Source organism: Perna viridis, chromosome 3, assembly GCF_037379345.1.
Source record: "Perna viridis isolate PV_CMFRI_1.1 ecotype Kerala chromosome 3, ASM3737934v1, whole genome shotgun sequence".
NCBI classification, from domain to species: Eukaryota; Metazoa; Mollusca; class Bivalvia; order Mytilida; family Mytilidae; genus Perna; species Perna viridis.
Genome location: NC_142447.1, coordinates 52174056 through 52199006, shown reverse-complemented (window position 1 = coordinate 52199006; position 24951 = coordinate 52174056). Strand labels below are relative to the sequence as shown.

Here is a 24951-nt window from a genome sequence, read left to right as displayed (position 1 = left end):
TAACTTTGCGTGTTTTTATTCAAAGATCAACAATGAATTGACAGCAATAAAGTAATATTTCAGTGACTGAGCTGGAAGCATTTGTAAGATGAACGCAACCGTAGTCGAGCATATTGTGTTGGAAATAGCAGAAAACATCAAGTAAACTTGAATAAAGCAACAAGCAATTTCTTTAAAAAATTAGTTCGTGGCAAGGATATAACCAGGGTTCACTTGGGGCAATATTTATTTTTCTTAAATCTAGATGCATTTGATTTGTAATTATTTAAGAATTAATTTCATTTTAAAAAAAATTGGTGTACTTTTTAAACTTGAACAAAATCCGTTTCGATGCAGCATAGTAGTTCTAGTCAATAACCAGGTAGTGAATGCTGCAAATTATTATTCATTTCAAATATTCAAAAATTAGATATGAACTTAATAAGAACCATCTGGACATTAAAGAATTTCGAAGGATCTCTTGACTCTTTCCAACTGTAACAAATATTTCTTATTTATAGTTTTCAAAGTTCGTATGCTCGATTTATAGCTGTAAATGTAAAAAGTAATGTAACATTAGTTAATTACAACAGAATTTTCTGACGGAGTTTTCAGATTTAAGAACATCTTGTGCTTGTTGGCAAAATGTTTCGACGAGAAAAAAAAATCGAAGTCAACGAATAAAGTTTATCCATCTGTAGATCGATTGGAACGTCTTCATGTTTGGAGAGAGATTATGTCCACAGCCAAGTTCATCGTTACAAACATGTACATAAAATACAATACGCATCAACTCAGCAAGTTAAAAGCCTTAAAATTCTACATGACCAGCAAGAGAATAGAGACTTCAAACCTTATTTTTTAATTTGATAAAATAGAAATCATTTAATAGAGGGTCCTTATTATATAACACGAATTCTTATCACCAGCTAAATAGTAAGAATTTTAATACTTTCCAAATAAAATATTACTTGGTTCCAGAAACTCGTATAAAATCTGATCTGGGTTCTTCCACTTTACACGTACAACCGGATTTTACACGCATATAATCCACCCTATACGGTTCGGTAACATTGAAGTCTTTTACTATAGCGTACATGTAAGTATAATTCTGGACACATTTTGATCTGTAGAGCGAGTGGTCTATAAATCTACAAGGCAGATCAGCTACAGCTGGGTGACATATTGTTTCATAAAATCTCTGAACAGCATTCACATCACGATAAAGTTCCAGTAATTTTCCTTCCCTGGACAAACCACCTCGTGGAGCTATTCTACGTTTTACGGTCGGACAACAAGGCGACAAATGTGTATAAGTTTCTAGTGAATCGTAAGCCCTTTTCTCTATATCTTCAAACTGCCTGCAAAAAGAAACACGTCAACAAATGAAAATATTTACGGGTCACTGGTTAACGTATAAATATATTGGAATTACATTTCTACATGTGAATGCATTTACTAAAAGAGAATATTGCGTGGTTGCTTTTTAATGCACATTTTATAATAATCATTGAGTATTCAGCTTTAGAAATTAAAAAGTAATTTAATTAGTAATTCATTAAGTTATCAATTTTGTTGATAAATTACACTACCAAGCGAGAAAATGATGTGAACATGTTGATAACTGATTTCTTGTTTGGAAAACATGATCGTGAAGAAAGATGTTAAGGGTCGTAATCAACTTTGACGAAGAATCCCTCGGAAGGTCGGTACAATTTTACTATTATTGGAATAAATTGATAAATTAATATTAATGAAAAAATACTATGTCTTCCATAACGGAGGTAGATGCATTTTACTTTTTTTTATTAGCAAAATCGTCCAATTTTCATTCATTAGTGTCAACAATTACAAAATGCATGTGCCATAAATGGCCACCAAATCATAATGTATTTATTTGTTCGTAGGAAGACGCAAAGAAAAATTGGGATCGTGAACATAATGATGAACAGTTATATCTGCAGCAAGTTGTAACCTATTGCAAATGAACATGCTTACTTGTGGATTGTACACTATTTGATTGAAATGCTTTATTTGATTTTAATATGATTAAATGTATAGAAAATGACTTAATTAAATTGTTGTGTACACATATATGACCTAACCACGTTCATTCATAATGCCGTTTCCATTGGAACTTCATTTTCATATTATAGACTATTTATTCTTCTTATGAATAAAAACAGTACATGTACGAAAAAATAAATCAATGACCAATAGATAGCAGAAATAGGCTCCCGCACGGTAAGAGTGTAGGGTGGTTTTAGTTTTTTGTTGTTGTTTTTTTTTTCAGACTAATCCAGTAAATAAAAAAGATATTAAACCAAAAAAAAACAAAACAAAACAAACAGAAACAAAAAGAAAAAAAAAGAAAGAAAACAAGAGGCTCCATTGAGCCTAATTCGCTCACCTTGTTAAATTTTTCTTTCAAGGGCATAAAATTTAACAAAGAGTTGTCCAAATATTTTGACCCAAGAAGAATTTGGAAGGACTTATCATAAGGATCATTTCATCAATTGAAAGTTTCTTTCTATCTATTATAGTTTTCAAGATATTGACTGAAAACTTAATAAAAACTGACATTTTTCGTCTTTCAAGGGCAACAACTCTTACAAGGAGTCGTCTGACAACTTTGATCCCCGGAGACTTTTGTAAGCCTTATGATAAGGATCATTTCAGTAATTGAAAGAATTTGGCTAAACCTAAGGATTTTGGAGATATAATAATCGAAAAACTAGTCTGACCCCTATATTATTTTTTTAGTAACAGCAGCCATGTTTTTCGATGGATCAAAAATTTCACACCAAGTTTGGTTCCAATTGGTCGAGTAGTTTAAGAGGAGAAGACTTTTGAAAGAATTAGCATTAAAAATAGAAAAAAAACGTCGAAAAAAGGCAATAACTCCAATATGACTTCACAGATTAAAATGAAATTTTGACCACAGATAGATCTTTTCGCGCTGAACACATTTACATATGTCAGAAGTTGGCTAAACATAACGGTTTCGGAGAAATATGCGAAAAGCTGCTGTCTGACCCCTATGTTCTATTTTTAGTAACAGCAGCCATGTTTTTCAATGGATCGAAAATCCCCACATTTGTTTTATACAGGATACCCCAAGGAAATTCACACCAATTTGGGTTTCAATTTGTCTAGTAGTCTCAGAGAAGATTTTTGAAAGAAATAACATGAAAAATAGCCAAAAAATTCGAAAAACGGCCATAACTCAACATGGCTTCACAGATTAAACTGAAAATTTGACCACAGATAGATCTCATCATATCAGAATTTGGCTAAACCTAATGGTTTTTGAGATATATTAAAAAAAACTGCTGTCTGACCCCTATGTTCCATTTTTAGTAACAGCAGCCATGTTTTTCAATGGATCAAAAATCCCCAAATTGGTTTTATGCAGGATACCTTAAGGAATATTCATACCAAGTTTAGTTCTGATTGGTCAAGTAGTGTCAGAGGAGAAGAGTTTTGGAAAATTGTTCACGACGGACGCTAAGTGATGGCAATAGCTCACATGGCCTTCGGCCAAATGAGTTAAAAAAAGAGAGGACAATAACGTAAAAAAATCTTCATTAACTTTTTAAGGTTTCTTAAGTACCACTGTAGTGTAGGGATTAAATGCTCAGCGTTAATTAACTAGCTATTTTTACATTAATTTGTGAGAGGTAGGTTACAGTCTGGCCGGTCACTCTGTCTGTGAGAAAAGCCTTTTATATCATACACACATTTCCTTAACGCAATATTTTTCTCGATAACTCTATTTTGCTTTTATTATAAAATTAACCGTCATTTCAAGTTTGATCATGTATACATGTAGTTGCATTCTTACTCAATCCAATGGATCATCATCCCAAAAAGTCATAACTGCCCTCTTTATGTCATTATATAGACACTAATTAGTTTTTTTTATATTAAAAAAGGATAAAACAGGCTGTGCGTCTTTGATTGGATGAAAATTTCTGCAAAATGTCGAACTCATAACAAAAAATTGTCTACTTCACACGAATGCTCGGTTTGTGTGTGATAGTTGCAGTTTTGTTGCTTGAAGTAACAAAAAGTTTATTACTGGTTCATGATCCTTAACATCCACAGACTGGCAAGTATTTGACGCTTGACAGTGCGACGTGGTTGCATATACTTTTCCTGATTGTGATTTTTAAAATGAAAGCGGTTCGTATAATATAAATAATAGATACTAACAAACGACTATTTATTATCTGATATTGGTTCATTCATATAAACAGGAGGGTACAGAACAAACATTGTTATTAATTATTAGATTTCAGATGGAGTATAGTTATTACATTTAAGGCTATTTAGATGTAATATAACATGAATTCTGAACCCTCTGTTTGACGTATACTGAACAAACTGTAAGAAAATATTGGGGTAAATATAACAACTGGCTTTGTTGTCACACGTGCCTTTATTGGCTAATTACAATTTTGTTGGTTCACTGTGATTTTAATAATGACAATTACAACTTATATCAATACAAAATACGTCACTAGGTGCGAATTATATAGTAATTGGAAAACAGAATGAAATATTGAGAGCCGGATTTATAACACAAACCGAACATGATCAAAGATATATTAAATCCCAGTTGCCCCTCCAACGCTACCAAGCAATTTTTACGGAGCACTTTTAAACAAAACCTGAGATTTATAGCGCTTTCTCACACAACATTACTATCACAAATAAACCGGAAATTTGACAGCCACTGCATGACCGCTCTTAGGTGAAGCGACCTATAGATAAAACGTATCTTTTAAATCTTAGATATGCTACAGTCATGAACAGAAAAGGCAACTTTTCTAACATATCATACTAAAATGGTTTTGGTTAATTAACAAATGTATTTTTCCCTTTTTTCTGAAGCTTTGCGCATATGTCAAAATCTTTTTTTAAATGAACACATGTAAACAAATTAAGACAACGCATCTTTAATCTCTTTATTCAATATCAATAGAAATACACCTAAACAGTTACAAATCAAACAATCAAACAAACAAAAACGAGAAAAAAGGAAAGGAAATATATATTTAAAGTCAAGAATTAAAAAACAAAAAACAAAAAAAAAATAAATAAAACGGACGTCAACTTTACCTAACTATCAATAAAAGTTTTAGTGATAGTTCTGTCAAATCATTCGATATACAAACTGCAATATGTTTTTTTCTATCTACTGTATACCCATAGAAACAGACAGGCAGAACAGAGAATATATCATCTTTGTAAGCAGGAAAATGGGAATGAATTTTATTATTTACATGTATTTTAAAGAAAAATGAAACAGTATCAGAGCTTCTTTATAAATTTATTCCAATTGTAATTCTAAAAAAAAGTGCACATACATTATATATCTTAATTTAGAGAAAAAAATCCTTATTTGTAACACAAATAAAGAACACATTATCAATCTCAACGGCGAAGAAGAAAAAAAAGAACAAACAGCAGGCCAATTAGAATTTAAAACATGTTTGTTACAGGGCGAATTTGAATCCAGTAGGATCCTGAATCCGCCAAGGGCAGATTGGAATTCTAATTTCTCCTACGACAAATTGAAATTCCAATTTGCCCTGGAATTCAACCAGTATAAATTAGAATTCAAGTTTTTCCTAGGACAAATTTAGATATCTCCATTTGTCTTGAGAGGATTCCAAATCCTACTAAAGTTTAGTTGGATCTGGAATTACATTAGATTTAAAGATCAGGGGGATTCCGGATATTACTGAACATTCTGAAAGTGAAATATGCTTATGGTTAATGCAAATGTTGAATATGTTTATACATATTATATTCAATGAACTGTAATTTATTACACCAAACTACGAAATTTTATTCTGAAAATGCAAAACAATAAAATATCAGAACATTTACATCTCATTTATTACAACAGATTTTGTTGTTTGTGACATTTTTTGGAGCAAGTGATTTGGACCTTCAGCATGATCCTTTTAAGGTAAGACGTTTTCTGTTACAGCTGCAAACAGATGCAGGCTGGCAGTCTTTTTTACATGCTTGAATGGGCGTTATTTCATCTAATGACTTGGGATCAACTGTATTTAATCCTGAGAAACATACTGTCCTTAAGTCAAAAAGGTCACCTTCTGAGTAATAACTTTTCAAAATACCATATTTTGAAAATATCTTATACGGATTTGGAATCGTTGATGATCTTGATATCCAGAATTTTACAAGGAGGAATATTGGAATCCATATTTGACCGTGCAACTGTGTGAATTTTAATACCCACAGTATTTCCAACAGCGTAGACTGTTTTTTTTATAACTAGTGGTTCTGTTTCGTGACGAATACGGCGGCGTTTAGCTTCTTGCATATACTCGACAGTAGCACTATCTCGAATGACATTGTGTCCAAGCCTTGTACTTTGTTCCAGAAAACAAAAACAATCTTTTCTCTTTCTTATTCTTCGTAGAACAATTTTTTTTTTTATACATGTCAAGTTTCATTTTAGTTGTGATTTAGGTAAATATGTGAGCAACACTTTTGATCTTTATTCAAAGGATTAAGTCAAATGGTTTACAGTATGAGATAATTGGTTTAAAACCATTAGATGAAATACACAAAAATCTTTCATATGACTATGTAACTGACATAAAATCATGAAAACAGATATTTTAATTTCTCTTAGGATAAATTCTGATTTGCACTGGTTAAGATCCAGGGCAAATTGGAGTTCAACTTTGTCCTAAAAGAAATTAGAATTTTCCTTTGCCCTAGGAGAATTCCGGATCCCTCTGGATTCCAATTTGCTCTTAACATGTATACTTAATACTGATATTCTGTTTGAAAACAGGGTAGGGCGGGGATAAACTTTCGGTTCTAAAAGGTTAAAAATCTTTGAAATAATCGTGAGCTATGCAATGAAAAAAGTTTCAGCCAAAATGAACAACACAGAAAATTACACCGAATTGGTTTGTTTGTTTGTTGGGGTTTAACGTCCGAGCAGCAATATTTCAGCTATATTCAGACGATGAACATGAAATTGATGATAACATGAAAATGAAATAATGATGAAATGAAAAAGAGATGGGACACAAGGGCAATGGGGTCGACAAATTTTGATTGCCACTGGAAATGGGAGAGGTGGGTAGGGTCGGAAAATTTTCACCGAATTGGGAAACTTACTTTAAATGAAGGGTAATAAGAAAATTACCGTTCTGATCAAACCTAGGCAATAGTCAAAAGGAAAGTCCGTGTAACAAAGGGCAATACCAGGGTAAATAACCGGAAAGTTGGAAACCACCACAATGGTTCTGACTTAGTACGAACATTTTCGATAGAAATGATGGATTAAACTTAAATCAGATGGTAAAAATAAGATACAATGAAATAAGTACTTTGAACATTTTTATTTTACATGTGCAAGAAAGTAAAGTTGATTAGGAGGTCGTTTCTGTTTAGGTAAGATAAACTATAATACAAATCAAGGTCATGACAGTACTAAATCTATAGACACATATTACTGTCAACCTTTCACGAGTCTATCTTTTATCTATAAGGGAACAATAAACATAGATATTTTTAATTCTACTATTATACAGTTACTCTTTAAAGGAGTTGGTTTCAAGTTTTCAAATTATATTAAAGAATGGAGAGCACGAAAGTAGGCGAAAAACCACACGCAATGTCGTGCTATGGATACCATTAAAATCTTTGGACACAAGTACTCGAAGGAAGTACGTGTCATACAGAACTAAACAAATATCAGACAACATTTTATAATGACAGATCTGCGTCTATTTATAAAACTTTTAGCTGCTTATAATAAAGATAATCGCTGAAGATGGCATGTTAAAGATACATATCTATTTTTATCCTGCAAAGATTGATTTATTAGACATACATGTACATGTAAGGCGTCGTGTTCAGTTCTGCATTCAGTAAATATTCTTGTTTGTTTTGCTGTTTTTTTTTCAAGACACGGATATTGTTTACCATTAATATTCGCCTATTGCTTCAACAGACGATTCCATTGGGAAAAAACATTCTGCTTAAACATTTTTGTTTTACTTCTACCTCAAATGTTTATATATATTTATTCATCGCAAATTTGCAACCTTGCATCGATTCTAGATCGAGTTGGGGTGTAGCTTAGAGTTGATTATATATATATATACATGCATCCTTGTATTAGCATTCTTTGTTGATCCTTGTCGTGCATACTATGTATCTTGGCCGATACCATCAGAGGTTGTCCTGTTCAGTCACATCATGTGCAAATGTTCGCTCTCTAGATTCACTTACGAGGAAGTATCACTTGGTTAACGAAAGCTATAATTTTACATAGCCTAGTTGGACGAGTGGTCTAGAGCGTTTGGCGATGTTGCCTTGCCATAGATATCAGAGAAGGGGTTCGAATCCCGCCGAGGGAGTGACCAAATTTACATCGCAAATTTGCAACCTTGCATCAATTCTAGAATTAGGGTATAGCTTAGTCTTGAGAGAGATATATATATGTATGTAGGACTCGGAAGTGCGATGGTCAACGCTGAAGTACGTTTGATGTTTAACGCAACGGTGCAGAAGCGCGTTGGTACACTAACGTCCCCACGAAATTTTATGTGCATAAGCGCGTACAATGTTACAGAGAAAACTAACAAACTGAAAGGCAAGTCATGAAAGTAGCTAGTATATTGTTGCTGTATTAACAAACGTAGCATGCATCATTGTAATTATTGAGTGTTAACAGTACATGTATTTAATGCAGTATCAAAACTTAAAAGATACGCTACGACACTCGAGGTAATTCGAGAAACAAACTGTAGCTATAGGTTAAAAAAGATAGCGGATACTGAAAGTCGTATTTCATGCATCATGAAAACTATAACAGATATAATTAAAAGATTTACCGGGACAACTTTGTTACATGTATAATTGTATTAAAAATCGAAAAAATATTGCTTTTTTATAAATTTGATATCATGGAATTTTACCTTTTGAAAGTAAGACATGATTACACAACGAATCATGCAGCGTATTCTATAGTTGAAAGGCGAAATAGAAACTGTAATATACAAGTTAAAACTGTAATAGAATGTCGAAGTTCCGGTAGACTAGACTGGCACGTTTCTCTTCATATTACGTATAGTCCGTTAATCCATCAAATCTAGTAAGACCTCTGTAGCATCAATCATTCTTCGATAACCTTAGCAGTAGTGTATATGATGACACACATGCAGAAAAAAGCACCGTCTTATACTACATTACATTTGTATTTGCAGATTCTACAGGTACTATAGGTCAGTTTTTTTATGTAGTACATGTAGTTTATACGCTAATACAGAAATCTTAAAGCTATCCACAACCATTCTATAGCTAAGCTAGTCAAGAAATATTTTCATATTAAAGAGTACTCGTCCTTCTAAGAGACTGCCAGTTTTATTCAATTTTCAACTGGGTGTAGGAAAAAAAATGGAGAAAAATTAAATTTGTTTTTATAATTTCCTCGATAGTTGGAAATACGAACAAAATGAAAGCATTTTTTTTCTGATTGCATGTAGACTAATATCATATCGGTAGAATTTCAAGATAATCGTATATTTACGGTATCAACGGAAAAAAATCTACACGATAGTCAAAGCATTTCAGCGAAGTACAAAACCGCACCTCCTCGTAGTGGCAAACGCATTTATGCTATGCTATTGGCAGAAAACAATCATGTCTAATCATCGCAGTTCCGAGTCTCATATTTATATATATGAGTTTTATGCTGAAGAAGGATATCAGTTATCCGAAATATTCAATGCAAATTTTACCATCTTTTGGTGATGTTAAATATATTTAGACGTTTATATACATATATTCGTCTAAATAAAAGTCAGCAATCACTTTTACGGGGTGATGGATCGTTAAAAACGATGCGAAACATAACAATAAATTAAATAAACGTCTAAATAGGTCTTGATCTAAGGCTGGTACTGCACTACATGCTATACATCAATACGACGTACTACTAAATTTTGACCTTTTTTTTAATTGTTTTTCACAGTTAATTTTTATTTTTAATTTTGATAAAAAAAAACCTTTGTTATTTACATACACATACATACAAACATCTCAGAATGTGACGATTCTATTCGCTACACTGGTCCATCGGATCAAATCGATATAGAGTCTGAAAAATTCCCTACAACTGTCAAATTTTTGGTCGTTCCCTCCGCGGGAAAATGGCCGAGTGGTCTAGGGCGCTGGACTTTGTGCAGGCGGTGTTGCCATAAATGTCACAGCGGTACAAATTCAAGTCCCGCTATAAATCCTGGTTTAACCCATCGATCCTATCAGTAATGCCTGTTTCATTTTTGGAGCATTGCGGAAGTTTCCAATTGTCTTTACCGCGATATTGCCATTTTATATACGGAATTTTCATTTGACTACTCCATTTGACTAGTGTACAGATTTTATAAGTTCGATAATTTTGTTATGAACCTTCATTTGCATCCATTTTTCCAAAGGTCTTTACTCATTGTTTTTCATTCTGCAAATGTCAGTTCACAATTTTTTTCTGTAGTTCACCCATTACTTTTTAACTTCAAGTCTTACCTTTCTTCCCAAAGTATTGCTGTAAGTAAGTTTGTGTGTCTGTTAATGTCAGATCTTGAATCTACTCTACCACGGCTCATTAAGGGCAATGTTGAAAGTATAACCTGCAAAATTAATTTACTTTATAGTGAAAAACTTTTCAATATTGACATTAAAAGAGGGAGATTGTGAAATAAGAACGACTATCAATTAAATATAATAATGTCTTTTTTTTGGGGGTGGGGGGACAGATCATTGAGAAGGGATAAAAGAACAAACTCGACATAATTTTAACTGATATTGGATACACAATGGTGTTCTCTTCTAACAAAAATAAAACCTTAATTGCCCAATGACTTTGAAAAGTCTTTTAATAAAACAGTAATCAAGGGGAACCAAGGTTACAGCGGTAATCAAATGAATGTAATCCAAGGACAAAGACCACACATGGAAAACAGACATACACAACAAAGAACATTAAGTAACTAAAATCATACACACAAAGTAACACAAGCAAATGAACAACTCGGACTGCGCTAAAAACTTGGAGCATGGACCAGGTGCACCGGTAGGGTAAGCGTCCTCTGCTTTTCTAGAAACACACGCCGAGTTGGTCATAAAAATCAAGTCCGGGGTAGACAAAAGAGGAAAGGAAAACTACGAAAATGTATCAAGTCAACAACGCTAATGAACTAGTCTAGTGTTCCCGAAACCATGCATGCATCGCAATTTTGAAACAAACATTAATTTTAAGGAATGATTTGCTTGACAATATTAACTTGAGTCATATTTGTAAAGTCAGATCGATCAACCTTGGATTAAAAATGAACAACGATGATATTTATAGGGACTGTACTACTATTCTTGTCTAGGGAGATTACAATAGTGATGATATTAAGTTCAAGATTTCAGTAGTCAACTGAAACAAGGACTTAAATGTTCATTTCAAGACAATACACATTTAATGTACCCTTTAGGATTTCACTTTGCGAATATTGGAGAACTAACCCAGAAGTTTAATGTAAGAAAATTAATAGACTTTACTGCTTAACTAGTTCAATTGACCCTAAGGACCCGAGAAAGTATGATGAGGTTTCATTTCTTTTTAGATTGTATTTGAAAAGAAGTTTAGCCATTGAAATCTTTCATATCGATAATTGGATATCTTCAACAACGTATTTCATTTGCCTCAACATCACATACAAATAAGAATTGTCTACATTTCAAGTAGGGAAAATACTTAAATTGTAATCGAGAATCAACAGACGTTTTCAAAGTACTTAATTAAGTGAAACCCAAAGAAATGCAATTATAAAGCGACTTAGACAACACAAATTTAGTCCAAGTCGTTTTTTTACACAGAAAGAGAGGAATTCTTACCTCATTGTTTAGAGATGACGATTTATACATGTATAATAGCCCAAGAATCACGATGAGAAAGAGGAATGATAAAATTAGAGGTGTAATAATATGATAAACGAAGATAGAAGTCAACAACCATGGAGACAGAATTAAGGTAGTGTAACGTCTCAATACTCTCACCTTCAAGTTTACTTCATATACACACAAATTCTATTTCAGACCTCGACAAGAATGAATACGTGAAAAATAAAAAAAAAGTCAGATGAAATATACTCTTTGTGTTTCTTTATTCGTTTTGCTGGTCTTTATGATAATTGATTGTTACTTTCTTGTATTTTGTTTTTGTTCTATATAATGCCAAAATCCTAAATTTACCGACGGTTACATGACTAGTCCTGAATTAGTACCGTCTTCATTTTAATAGATAACCTAAAGCGTTTCTACAGCACGCAATCTTTTCCATTGTCTTGACTAACTTTTGTTTTGCTCTACATAGAGGCTATGTAAGTGTTAGTATTTCAACGAAGGCGGAACGATTTATCCTATCCATCTGTTGTTATATTGTATCCCGTTGGTCGTTACCCGTATTTGTCCTTGTATTACATTCTTTTGATTTTACTCTAGAATCTTGGTTCCATGGTTTACTCTTGGCTACAAAAGCCTATATTGGCATTTACAACATATACATATATACAACGTCTCAGAATGTGACGACTCTATTTGCTACACTGCTCCATCGGATCAAATTAATACAGGGAAGATATGTAAACGTATAGAAAGGTCTGAAAAATTCCCAACGATGTTAGAACTGTCAAATTTGCGATGCAAATTTTTGGTCGTTCCCTCGACAGTTCGAACATCGCTGGAATTTTTCAGACCTTTCTATACCTTTACATATCTTCCCTGTACCAATTTGATCCGATGGAGCAGTGTAGCGAATAGTCGTCACATTCTGAGACGTTGTATAATATTGATTTGTTGTGACATGCATCATTAATTTGATCCTCAATCCTACATAATAACATCTAAATGAGCTGTCTCGTACTACCATATATCGTGTACTTAGTTACAACCCTAGATTAATCCTATGAGGAGGAATAACCCGGCCAGCGAAAGCTATATTTTTATATAGCCTAGCTGGCTTAGTGGTCAAGGGCGCTGGACTTAGTGCAGGCGGTGTTGCCATAGATGTCACAGCGGTACAAGTTCGAGTCCCGCGGAGGGAACGACCAAAAATTTGCATCGCAAATTTGACAGTTCTAACATCGTTGGGATTTTTCAGACCTATATAGATATATATTGTTAAGCAAATATGGTTGGATAAGAAAGAAAAGCCTTTACATTTGCGATGCGTAATACAACATCCATACAAAAATGTATCTTACCCATATAAATGTGAGTATGTGCATAGTTCGATCATTGGCAATGGTAAAGAGAGAGTTGTCTGCTAGAATCCTATAAAAAATTGAATCATATTAATATATAAATAGAAGACAAATAAGTGATGTAATGGATAATTTTCTCGACCCAAGCTCTTCGTAACTTGTGAATGCGTCAATTATTTTGTCAAAGAAATGTATTATTAATCTTACTCAACTAAGTATCGTTTAAACTTTGGTTTTTAACATCAGTTTACCGCTGGAATAAGGTCGAATGTACAACATTCAGGTCCGGCGATCGAAAATAAAAAGCTAACAGGTTTTACGCACTGTTTGTTTGTTTAAGGAATTTCCTCTTTTTTTTTTTAAACAATTCAACAAGATAAATATTCCAACATGATATGTTTTTGAAATATTTAATTTATAAAAACTTGCATGCCTGTCTGAAGTTGGTTTACTTGACAATGTTGAAAACCGTCGAAGAAAGAAGGTAATTTTCAGTTAATGATTATTTTTTATGAAAAGAATATCATAATAAAAGAAAATTGAACACCACTTCAATAAATCTGGTTGTTTCAACTTTATAAGAAGATACATTTTAATCGATGCTATTTGTATAAGAAAGGACATTTTAATCGATGGCAGTAAAGCAAAAATAAATAAATAAATAAATGAACAAGAGCTACAACAAAAAAACGAAGACAATACAGAACAAACAATTTATAAGTTACCTGAACGAAACAAGGTAGACAGTATGATGTTGATTTATGAATTGCTTGTGACAAAAGGGGGGGATCAAATTTACTTTGCACTATATATGTACTCTAATTATATATTGCAACTAAACAATGAAATTAAAAATAAATCATTACAATTTCTTCAAACACATGGTTTTGCAAAATACTAGTAAGTCAATATTTTATATAAAAAACAACTTCTGACAGACTATACTCCATTCTTACAAATTTGATAAATATTCTTCTATTTTCGATTTAAATCATTATTTTGAATGCATAGGATCATCGTAAAAAAAAAAATAAATAAATAAATAAAATATCACGGGCTGGTGCTATGAAATGTCGTGAGATCATTTATGTACCAGTCCATACAAAATTCAGACACTGTTCATATTGAAGTAATTCACGGAGAAGGAAAGCCCACCGAATAAACAATGCTTTTTCAATTTACATATGCTATATTTTACATAACAGTTGAATTTTCCATATTCAGATCTGTACTTTTGAAAAAAAATCATACATTTATCTCCCAGGAAAATCAACGAAACTGAACAAAATCAAGAACGATAACTTGCAAAGTGCTTGTTTCATGTACAATCTATATTTTTTTTTCAAAAGCGCAACACCCAATTGAAAAACTGTGACTGGTTATGTGGTTTGTAACTGATTCTGAATAAGAAATATAAGTGAATTTGTTCGGTTTTTGATATGCATGAAGCACTTTCTGCCTGATGTTCATAAAGACCACTACTTAAATTACTATCTGATTGTATAAGTCATTTTGAAAAGAAAAAAATAAATTGGTGAACTTATCTATACGACAAATATTTTTTTAAAGAATTTTATCAATAAAGGCTTTGATTCAGGAGAACGTCTCAGAATTTTCTTAATAAAAACTTGGTATAGTTATGTCAGTTAAGTTTCGTCAATGCACAATTATCTGCACCAGGATGCGAAGTGTCTAACTGGAGATTTTCTGACCAGAATTACACTTAAATTGCATTATCTTTCTGATAACTTGTTAAAAAAATTAACAAAACCGATTTTTTCATAGCTTTTGGGATGCCTAATGAGATCAAGGTCAGGCATTGTATGTTCTATCCGTAGTGGAAGTTATTGAGTTAATCTCAGACTACTCATGTCTGGTGATCTTTATCTTATCCAAGTCAGAAATTTGCAAGGACATTCCGGAAAAAAAAGAACCGAGTGGCCCTGTCCTTCAATTTAAATGTCCGTTTTAAAGATGATGTATTATATCTGAATAATACTAGTTTAAGGACTTATATCTACATATAATCTGCCCAAAGGAACTTGAAATCAAAGAGAAAACTGATACACACCTTCTTAGACCTTAACATTGACAATACAGGACGCTTGAAATCTTTATGACAAACGTGATGATTTTGACTTCCCAATTGTATACTAGTACTTCCCCTTTCGTAGTGGCAATATATATATATATATATATATATATATATATATATATATATATACATCTCAATGCTAAGGAATATACATTCACAGTTGAGCTTGTAATTGTTACAAGGACTTTCTCAGTAGACCATGTGTATTGTCACATAAACTTTTTGACGTATTTGAATTGTCCATCGTTCACGCTTCGGTATTTGGCTTGCAGATGTTAAGATTAAGATATTTGATACAAGCTGGTATTTTCTGGAATTACTTTATTCCAATTGTATTTAGCTCCTTTACTTTCATTTATTTATTGTTAACATCTTTTGTACTATTTTTCCTACTGTTTTTCCGACTTTGACTGGAGGCAATTATATGCTGCCCGTTTACGATAATAATGATTATAAATTATAATTATATGAGTAAAGCATGCTATAAAACCTGGTTTAACCCACCAGCCTGTACCAACTCGGGACCATTTGCAACTGCGGTGGTATCAAACTTTCCGGTTCTTTCTTTAATATTGCAATTTAATATACGGACTTCACGTTGACTATTGCCTAGCTTTTATCAGCTCGGTAATTATGTTATATCATATTTTGCACCTTTAGCTGTTCCTAAATGAACGCTGAACACTCGGGCTTTGTATTAAAACGAAAGTAGGATTCATCATTACATGTATACAGTAATTTGCTGAGGAAAATAACAATAAAAAATGACATTATGAAGGTCTCAGAAGGTAAATATGTAGTGGAATTTTATTACACATCTAGATTATATAAAATGTCTTAATTTCAACGAATAAGTCATGTAGCTTTGTTGTCTGAATTGAACTACAAAAAAAGTATTCTTCATAGTTCAGCATATAAATGATATAAAAACTCCCTAAATGTATGATCATTCAGTAACTCAGATAATTCTGTACATGCAGTACAATTTTCGTTAATCTTAATAATTAGCTTATACTTAAGCATTGGCCGATATAAACTAGCAAAGGTTTTCTTGTGTGTTTGGAAAGACATAAAAACATATTTTACTACTTTCTCTTGTCATTTAAAAAAAAATCGAATAATAATTATTCAGCTAAGTTCGAAATCAGAATGAACTTACAACCATAATTTAGTAAAATATACTAAAGTACTCACAATTTTAGAAAATGCATACTTATTTGTGGTACTCAATGTTTAAATTATTTATTAAATATCGATTGGTTGTGTTTTATGTTACCTTGAAGTAAACAAAACCATCCTAGTGTTGGTGGCACTGTTTGTTTCAAGTTGCATGTACCTGATAAGGTTTTTTAAGGCATTGACCATATTTCTTATTGTAACAGCCCTCAATGATTATGAATTATTCATAATTCATAATTATCTTTTAACTTTGCCCTATATATTATTCCTAATTGTAATATGTAGTTATTTCGCCTGTTTATTTTTGTCATATATGAAATGTTTCTACCTACAGAAATGTTGATGAAATTTACTGATACAATGTTTAAAATCAAACTTAATAGATAAAATGATTAAAATATAACATAACATTATTATATAAGAAATCTAAAATAATTACATAACCAAATATATATCGAAAACCAATTAAGGATCACGATCCACCATACAAAATACATTTTTTTGGGGGGCATATTTATTGCACTTAAATAGATTAAATATAGCAGCAGTCTGTTCAAATAGAACACGAACCACTCATTATTCCATTAAAATCTTACATATAAAGGTATAAGGCAATTTGTTATGAACCAAACGTTTTGCGTTTATAGAAGAATAGGCAGCAACATTGAATAAGTCATAAGAAAGCATGGAGTAGTCAGATTTGAATTTCATTTACATTTTAATTTCTTTTTTTTTTGCAATTTCCTTTATTTCAAACTTATTTCCCTTTTTATAGTAAAGTTAACAAAATAACTTACCTTTATCAAATTATAACATACATTATTTGAATGTATCCAAGTTATTGGTGAAACTTATTAGTGAGATAGGACACAGATCCAGGAACCATATAAAGATACTCAAGTTACTTGCTACATGTCCTGCGTTGGCGGGTATTTTACGGCTTCAGGCGATATAGTCTCGTCTTTGTAGCCTATTGTTAGTTGGTGTACAAATGAAAAACTTTGTCTCCAGTGGGTTAAATATTGCCGCAATATTGATATAAAGGTGATGAAATTAGTTCCCGTGAATTAGCAGGTTGTAATACAATACAGTGATCTCCGCTATGGAGCTAATCAATTGGTGGACTCGAAACAATTCGTTGATGAGAAATACCAAATAAACATACACAATCATAGATTTAATATAGTCGCTTCCTAAAATACAAATACGGTTTAATGAGAATTTCACTGCAAAAATACAAAACTTCTAAGACTTAAACATTCAGGTAAATTAAAAGATGTTCCGAAGTGTTTTAAGAATTTCAAAATGGTGAACAATATGAAGACTGTTAAGCGAAAAATGTTTAGCTTTTCATTTTGTAGACAAATTACCGAGTTGCATTGAAGTGTTCTGATAAGTTTCCTAAAGCCGAAGCCTTCTATATGTTAAGGATGTTGCGACCAAGATTAGGAATAAAAACTGTGTATATATATTCTTAGATGACTTACATCATTTTCAGGGCTTCCGATGCTTGACCAGATTGGGAAGAAAAAAACAAATTCATAAATGACGAACTGATTCACCTCGAGAACTTACTGCTTCTTTGCTTCTTTTACAAGAACATGTGTTAGGAAAACAAGGAACTTAATGAACTACATGTTCTACTTTAATATATATTTGTTTGTTTGTTTGTCGGGGTTTAACGTCCAAGCAGCAATATTTCAGCTATATTCAGACGATGAACATGAAATTGATGATAAAATGAACATGAAATGATGATGAAATGAAAAAGGGATGGGACACAAGGACAATGGGGTCGACAAATTTTGATTGCCACTGGAAATAGGGAGAGGTGGGTAGGGTCGGGCAATTTAGCCCCTGTGGCGGAGTCCTATGGTTCCTACTCCTGGAGAATCACTATTTAGTCGCCTTTTACGACAAGCTTAGCGCTGCTGCAGGTCTATTCTTTTGACACCCGGACCTGCGCGGGGCTACTTTAATATATATAAAAAATATTTGCATAGCTGATTAAATCTACTAGGTACATTCTAAAACAATCCTAATCACATAAATATGTCTTTTCGGCGCATTACGTACTTTCATTTAAGCTTAGCTCTGTGTGTATGTTTATATGATATTTATGTGATTAAAATTGTTTTAGAATGTACCTAGTAGATTTAATCAGCTATGCAAATATTTTTTTTTTCAAATATGTGAACTTATTTCTAACGTTGTTTTCGAATAGAACACCAAATTATGCATGTATGCTCGTGTATGCACTTACTTAATCGTCAAAATGTAAGAGATAAAATGAAAACAGTTATGGAAAATGAGTATGAAAATATTTCATGCGAAATGAAGTAAACATAATCGCTTTGCTCTATTTTATTTGCAATTCAATATTACAATGATAAGATTTACCCGCTACCTATGCACTTTTCCTAAAATTAACTGCCGAGGATGCTTTGGCTTTATTGTGTGATGTAAAAACACGAATACAATTTTATGATATGAAAAAAAAATCGAACTTAAGGAAATAAAATGGAATATTGACAACTGATTAAGCCCCGTGCAGGTCCGGGTGTCAAACGAATAGGCCTGCAGCAGCGCTAAGCTTGTCGTAAAAGGCGGCTAAATAGTGCTCAGAACCCTAGGCGGAGGCTAGGGCGCTTTGCCCACAGAGCAACTGGGTTGTGTGCCCCAGGCGGTGGAATGGGGTACCCCTGGTGTGTCATATGCTGGGGTTGTCAGGCTATAATACGGAAAACCTGACCGCAAACCATAGTGGTAACAATTTTAATCACATAAATATCATATAAACATACACACAGAGCTAAGCTTAAATGAAAGTACGTAATGCGCCGAAAAGACATATTTATGTGATTAGGATTGTTTTAGAATGTACCTTGTAGATTTAATCAGCTAAGCAAATATTTTTTACTTATATTAAAGTAGCCCCGCGCAGGTCCGGGTGTCAAAAGAATAGACCTGCAGCAGCGCTAAGCTTGTCGTAAAAGGCGACTAAATAGTGCTCAGAATAGTGCTAGCCTGGGGCTAGGGCGCTAAGCCCACAGAGCAACTGGGATGTGTGCCCCAGATTGTGGAATGGGGTACCCTGACGTGTTACATGCTGGGGTTGTCAGGCTATAATACGGAAAACCTGACCGCAAACCATAGTGGTGCACCGTGTTAGGAAATAAGTATTCTCCCGGAGCAAGAACCATAAGGCTCCGTCACAGGAGGCTAAATTGCCCGACCCTACCCACTTCTCCCTATTTCCAGTGGCAATCAAAATTTCTCAACCTCATTGTCCTTGTGTCCCGTCCCATTTTTCATTTCATCATTTCATCTTCATTTTATCATCCACTTCATGTTCATCGTCTGAATATAGCTGAAATATTGATTGATTGATTGATTGTTGTTGTTTATTGCCGTTTCGGCGACCAGGGCCATATCACGGCAAGAACATTTAATGCAAGGAAAATATTGATGCTCGGGCGTTAAACCCCGACAAATAAACAAAACAGACAACTGATTAATGTTGTCATTTACATCATCCTGCCAAATAATACATTAAACAAACAAAAGAAAGGGACTAGATCTTCATACTTCCCCAAATAAATGACGGCATGGCACACGGAACATTAATGTGTTTATCTGGTGTACATAATCCAGTACACATGTTGTAGAAATAATAATAAATCGTAGATTATTCGATGCAGATTATCATGTCTGTAGTGATAATTGCAACCATATTTTAATAACTTAATTCACTGTATTAAGTTACTTGTATGAAAATACCAAAATAGGTATCTGACATGTCAAAGATCTGTTTGTACTGTGATGCTTCAAGTGTGCACCTTATTGGTGGAAAAGTCGAGTTTGAAGGGCAAGTACTCTAAAACGGCATTGGAATACCTATGGGATAAAATTGTGCGTCGTTCTGCGTCATTCTGTTTCTATATATGTATGAAGCTAGATTTTGACAGGGGCGAATAGAGAAAAAGAGTATTAACTACCTCAGTCGTTCAGTTTTAGTTTTTTGTAATAAAAATGAAGACTTGTCACCGAATAGTACTATTTAGAAAATCGAAGATTAATTAAATTTGATCTACTTAAATGAACACCAATTAAAGCAACAACTGTTGTTTGTAACTTCTGCTTCATTCCTAGTCCTTAATCTATAAAGAAAACGAAACAGGTGATTTATGACAAACGAAATAATTTTGACTTTCCAATAAAACATTTTCCTTTCAAAGTGACAAAAATGTAACATTTCCAGACTATGGTGTATACTTATCATGATTGGTCCGTAACTTTCGTGAATATGATTTGAAAACTCGCTGACGTGATGTCTGGTGGGCTATAACACCTTGTTGAACCCACGATTTTAATCAGAAATGTCTGTGCTAAGTAAGGATTTTTATGGTTGTTTCCAACTTTCGTTTTGCCTTAAAAGTGTTATTTGTTGTACAGATTTTCCTTTTTTTGTCTATTTCTTCTGACCACTGCCTAGAGTTTACCTATGAATTCGGTATTTTTGTATTAATCTTTATTTATTGGAGTGCGGATACTGCTACATAAGCTTCTCAGACAAGGGTATGTCTTGGTTAATTTCACTTCAAGAAGATTTATGGTCGTCATAACTACTTAATTTTAAATGTGCACGGTGCATCACCATGGTTTGCGTCAGACTTTCCGTATTATAGCTTCACGACCCTTGCATGTAGCATGCCAGTGTTACCCCATTCAACAATCTGGGGCACACAACCCCCCCGGCCAGGGTTCTGAGTGCTATATAGTCGCCTTTCACGACACACTTAGCGCTATTGCAGGCCAACTCTTTTGACAGCTGGACCTGCACAGGCAGACGTTTTCCTCTGTTGTAATACTTTTGTATTATTTCGACATTTCATGATTGTAAAAAAGGACACCGTATTTACTCTGCAATATAGCTAAGCGGTTACACCAACTAAAGATACACTTATCCTCATTTCTAAGTCAATTTGTTTGTTTGTTTGTTGGATTTAACGTCCGAGCAGCAATATTTCAGCTATAATCAGACGATGAACATGGAATGGATGACAAAACGAACATGAAATTAAAAAAGAGATGGGACACAAGGATAATAGGGTCGAGAAATTTCGATTGCCACCAGAAAAAGGGGGGATGGGTAAGGTCGGGCAATTTAGCCTCCTGTGGCGGAGCGCGAAGGTTCCTACTCCTATCGAATACCACAACAGGGTTCTTTAACGTGCGAGTAACGTGGCATCTTTCACAACACGATGCACCACTATGGTTTGCGGTCAGGTTTTCCGTATTATAGCCTGACAACCCCAGCATGTAACACGCCAGGGGGTACCCCATTCCACCACCTGGGGCACACATCCCAGTTGCTCTGTGGGCAGAGCGTCTAGCCCCTGGCTAGGTTTCTGAGCACTATTTAGTCGCCTTTTACGACAAGCTTAGCGCTGCTGCAGGCCTATTCTTTCAACATCCGGACCTGCACGGGGCCATTTCTAAGTCAAAGTTTGCTTGATGTTTTGAGAAAATGATCCTTACAAACTCATGATCAAATACAAAAAAAAAATAAAATCGATATTTCACCTATTGGAAGAAAACCAATAAAGATATAGATAGAAGCTTTCTATGAATATTTTATCAGTTGAGGGAGTGAAGACATCAGTACATTATGTTCTTATGTTTGTTTTAAATAGACTACTTATGGTTAACTTGGAAGAAAAAATATTAACCTCATTAGAGCAATTACCTCGTTTTGTTAAGCAAGAATTTTACGAAACATTTGACATGCAAGATATACTCGATGAAGTGAACAATTCGACTAAGTCAGGGTAATTGACGAGAGGATTATTTTCAATTACCTATATATCTTAGTACATCTGAGTGCATGAATCAACAGTAGGGGATATAATTTCTATAACTTCAATTTAGCAAGTACACGATTGAATTAATGGTGTTTGTTTTTTCTTTTTTTAAAGTATTGTCGGGCCGTAGTTCTCGGGTTTCACCAAACAGTTCCGAAGTTTGCTTTACCGAATTTTGTTTTCAATATTTGTGTTTTTACACTGCCGAAATTATGAGATGTACATTTTGGCGTAATCAACCAAGATGCAATTTAGATATTCACATACGGACAAAACCAATCCTTTTGCAAAATATACTGAAAGAGTTTTACAAAAGCAACTTTATACCATCTACTGTTTGAACACGATTTTGTTAAAGTACACATTCCAGTATTTTATTGCAAAAACTACAATCTGCGGACTTTCCAATACAAATCAAGTGTTGATTTATTGTAGAGCTTTATACCTTCTATGTGTGTCTAATACATTAACATTACATAAAATGCGATGTTCCGCGTTAAGTCATTGTTTTGTCCCTATACACCTAGACCTCATTATCACAAAAACACAAAACCCTAACGACCAATTACAGTAGTAGGTTTGCAATATTTCCCAGTAAAATATGTACTTGTTATGATGAACTCTGACACATAGAGGAAATAACCTCTATCAGCAGAATCAACCTGAATGTCAATTTTATATTCAAGTGATCGTTTTTGAAAAAAAAAAGAATTGCACACAAGGATGTGTTTTATGTGTCTGGAATAATTGAATTAGTAATTATCTATTCTGTTAACAAAAATGAATGACAACATATTACCGTTATCTAGTGCATTGCATGTGTCACCAAAACATGTATGCATGAAACAGGAAGGCCTGAACGCAACACCAATGTTGACAAATATGATATTTGATAAATAACATACAGCTAAAGGGTGGTAGAGCAGTTTGTTTACCCGATAACATCATTATAACCGCAAGGAGTAGCCAAAGGTAACAATGTATTATCAATGGGTTACAAACTATTTATCATAGTAACTGCTATGAGTAGCCGGAGGTAGCAATGTATCATCAATGGGTTACAAACCCTTTATCATTATAACCACGAGGAGAAGCCGAAGGTAACAATGTATCATCAATGGGTTACAAACCCTTTGTCATTATAACCACGAGGAGTAGCCGAAGGTAACAATGTATTATCAATTTAGTTTATTATACTGTGTGTTCCATTTTCATTCTTTGTCACAATGAATTAGATTTGTAGGTTTGTCCTTTGTCGTTATTAACTTCATTTTATATCGTTTTATTTGTTTTAAAATTTGCTTTTATTGTAGTATGAATTACCCCTTTTTAAACGTTTTGAAAATTCAGTGACTTATTGAAATCTTTCTTCTCAACCCCATTCAGATGTTTTTTTGTATATCTATTGTTGTATAGTCATTTTACCCGTCTTTTATTTTACGTCTTTACAATGTGAATATACAACCTCTTTCCGAAAAAAACCCCCCAAAAAACAAGACAAAACAACTCAAGAATTAATAGTTTATAACACTAACAAAAGTTATCTTCCTTTTCAGTTCAAATTTCAATCACTTTTTGCTTTAAGTAGCAGTCCACCTAAGAATCATGCAGTGGGTGATTTATCGATGTCAGACATTTGAACCAAATTAACTTGCAATATGTAGGATTTAATGGAAAAAACAAGAATTAATATAAAAAAATGAAAAATGTTTTCACCGTAACCATAGCAACGACCATTCCTTAGCAACCACCAATTTTGGGCCTAAAAACACAAAAACATCACAATTTGAATGTATTTTTTGTATCTAATGGTGGAAATTTGTCAAACTACATAATTATATTAATGAAGTATGTCTTATGAAAAACAATTTACAAAAACGTACAAAGCAATCAGATTGGTTTAGATCTGGTTACCATGGCAACCTAAATTTTTAATTTTTGACAATTTGAAATATACGAAAATAGGCTATGTTCAGACCCGTTTTGCTAACAGGAGCAAGAAGATATTAATAAAATGTATGCATGGATGTGTAGTAGGTGCTCTCCACTGAAACATATAAAAAATAAAAATATGTAACATATCTTTTTTTTGCTCATCTGCACCCAAATTCACCCCCTGTAAGGACTTTTCTTCTTCTTAACGTTTTTCATACAAACTTTGTCCAGACCATATCTTTTTTGTTTTTTGACCTAGACTTCTAATATTTGGTATGTTGGTATAACTTCTCAGGGAAGATTGTTGCATACCAGAGTTGTAGACTTTTGACCTTGACCTTTAACATCAAGGTCAAATAACATACAAATTTCGGCAAAATACGATACATAATTTTATCTGTGCCATTATTATTTGGTTTTTTATTTATATACATGATCTTTGGCATTTAAGTATATCACACCAAGGCAGGGAGTAATGTTTTAGGTGGGTGACCTTTGATTTTGACCTTTGGCCCCGAGGAAAAAAAAATATATAAGCTTTGGAAAAATACCATAAAAACTTTTTCTTGGCCATATTGCAGTTTATCTT

At 33.3% G+C, this 24951-nt stretch overlaps 1 protein-coding gene across 3 annotated transcripts in view; it reads right to left on the bottom strand.

Moving 5' to 3' along the window:
• Nucleotides 1–24951, bottom strand: part of LOC148622840 (uncharacterized) — a 44017-nt gene continuing 19066 nt past the window's right edge. For 2 of the 3 annotated variants that reach the window (XM_088573089.1, XM_088573088.1), the window contains 3 exons: nucleotides 13290–13359; nucleotides 10564–10667; nucleotides 1–1340 (listed from right to left, as the gene is read on the bottom strand). In XM_088573089.1, coding sequence (XP_088429215.1) covers nucleotides 947–1340; nucleotides 10564–10667; nucleotides 13290–13313 — 522 coding nt within the window. In that variant the 5' untranslated portion in view covers nucleotides 13314–13359 and the 3' untranslated portion in view covers nucleotides 1–946. Of the gene's footprint in view, nucleotides 1341–10563; nucleotides 10668–13289; nucleotides 13360–17360; nucleotides 17557–24951 lie in introns of those variants that run through there. The other variant, XM_088573090.1, reaches the window with a different exon arrangement.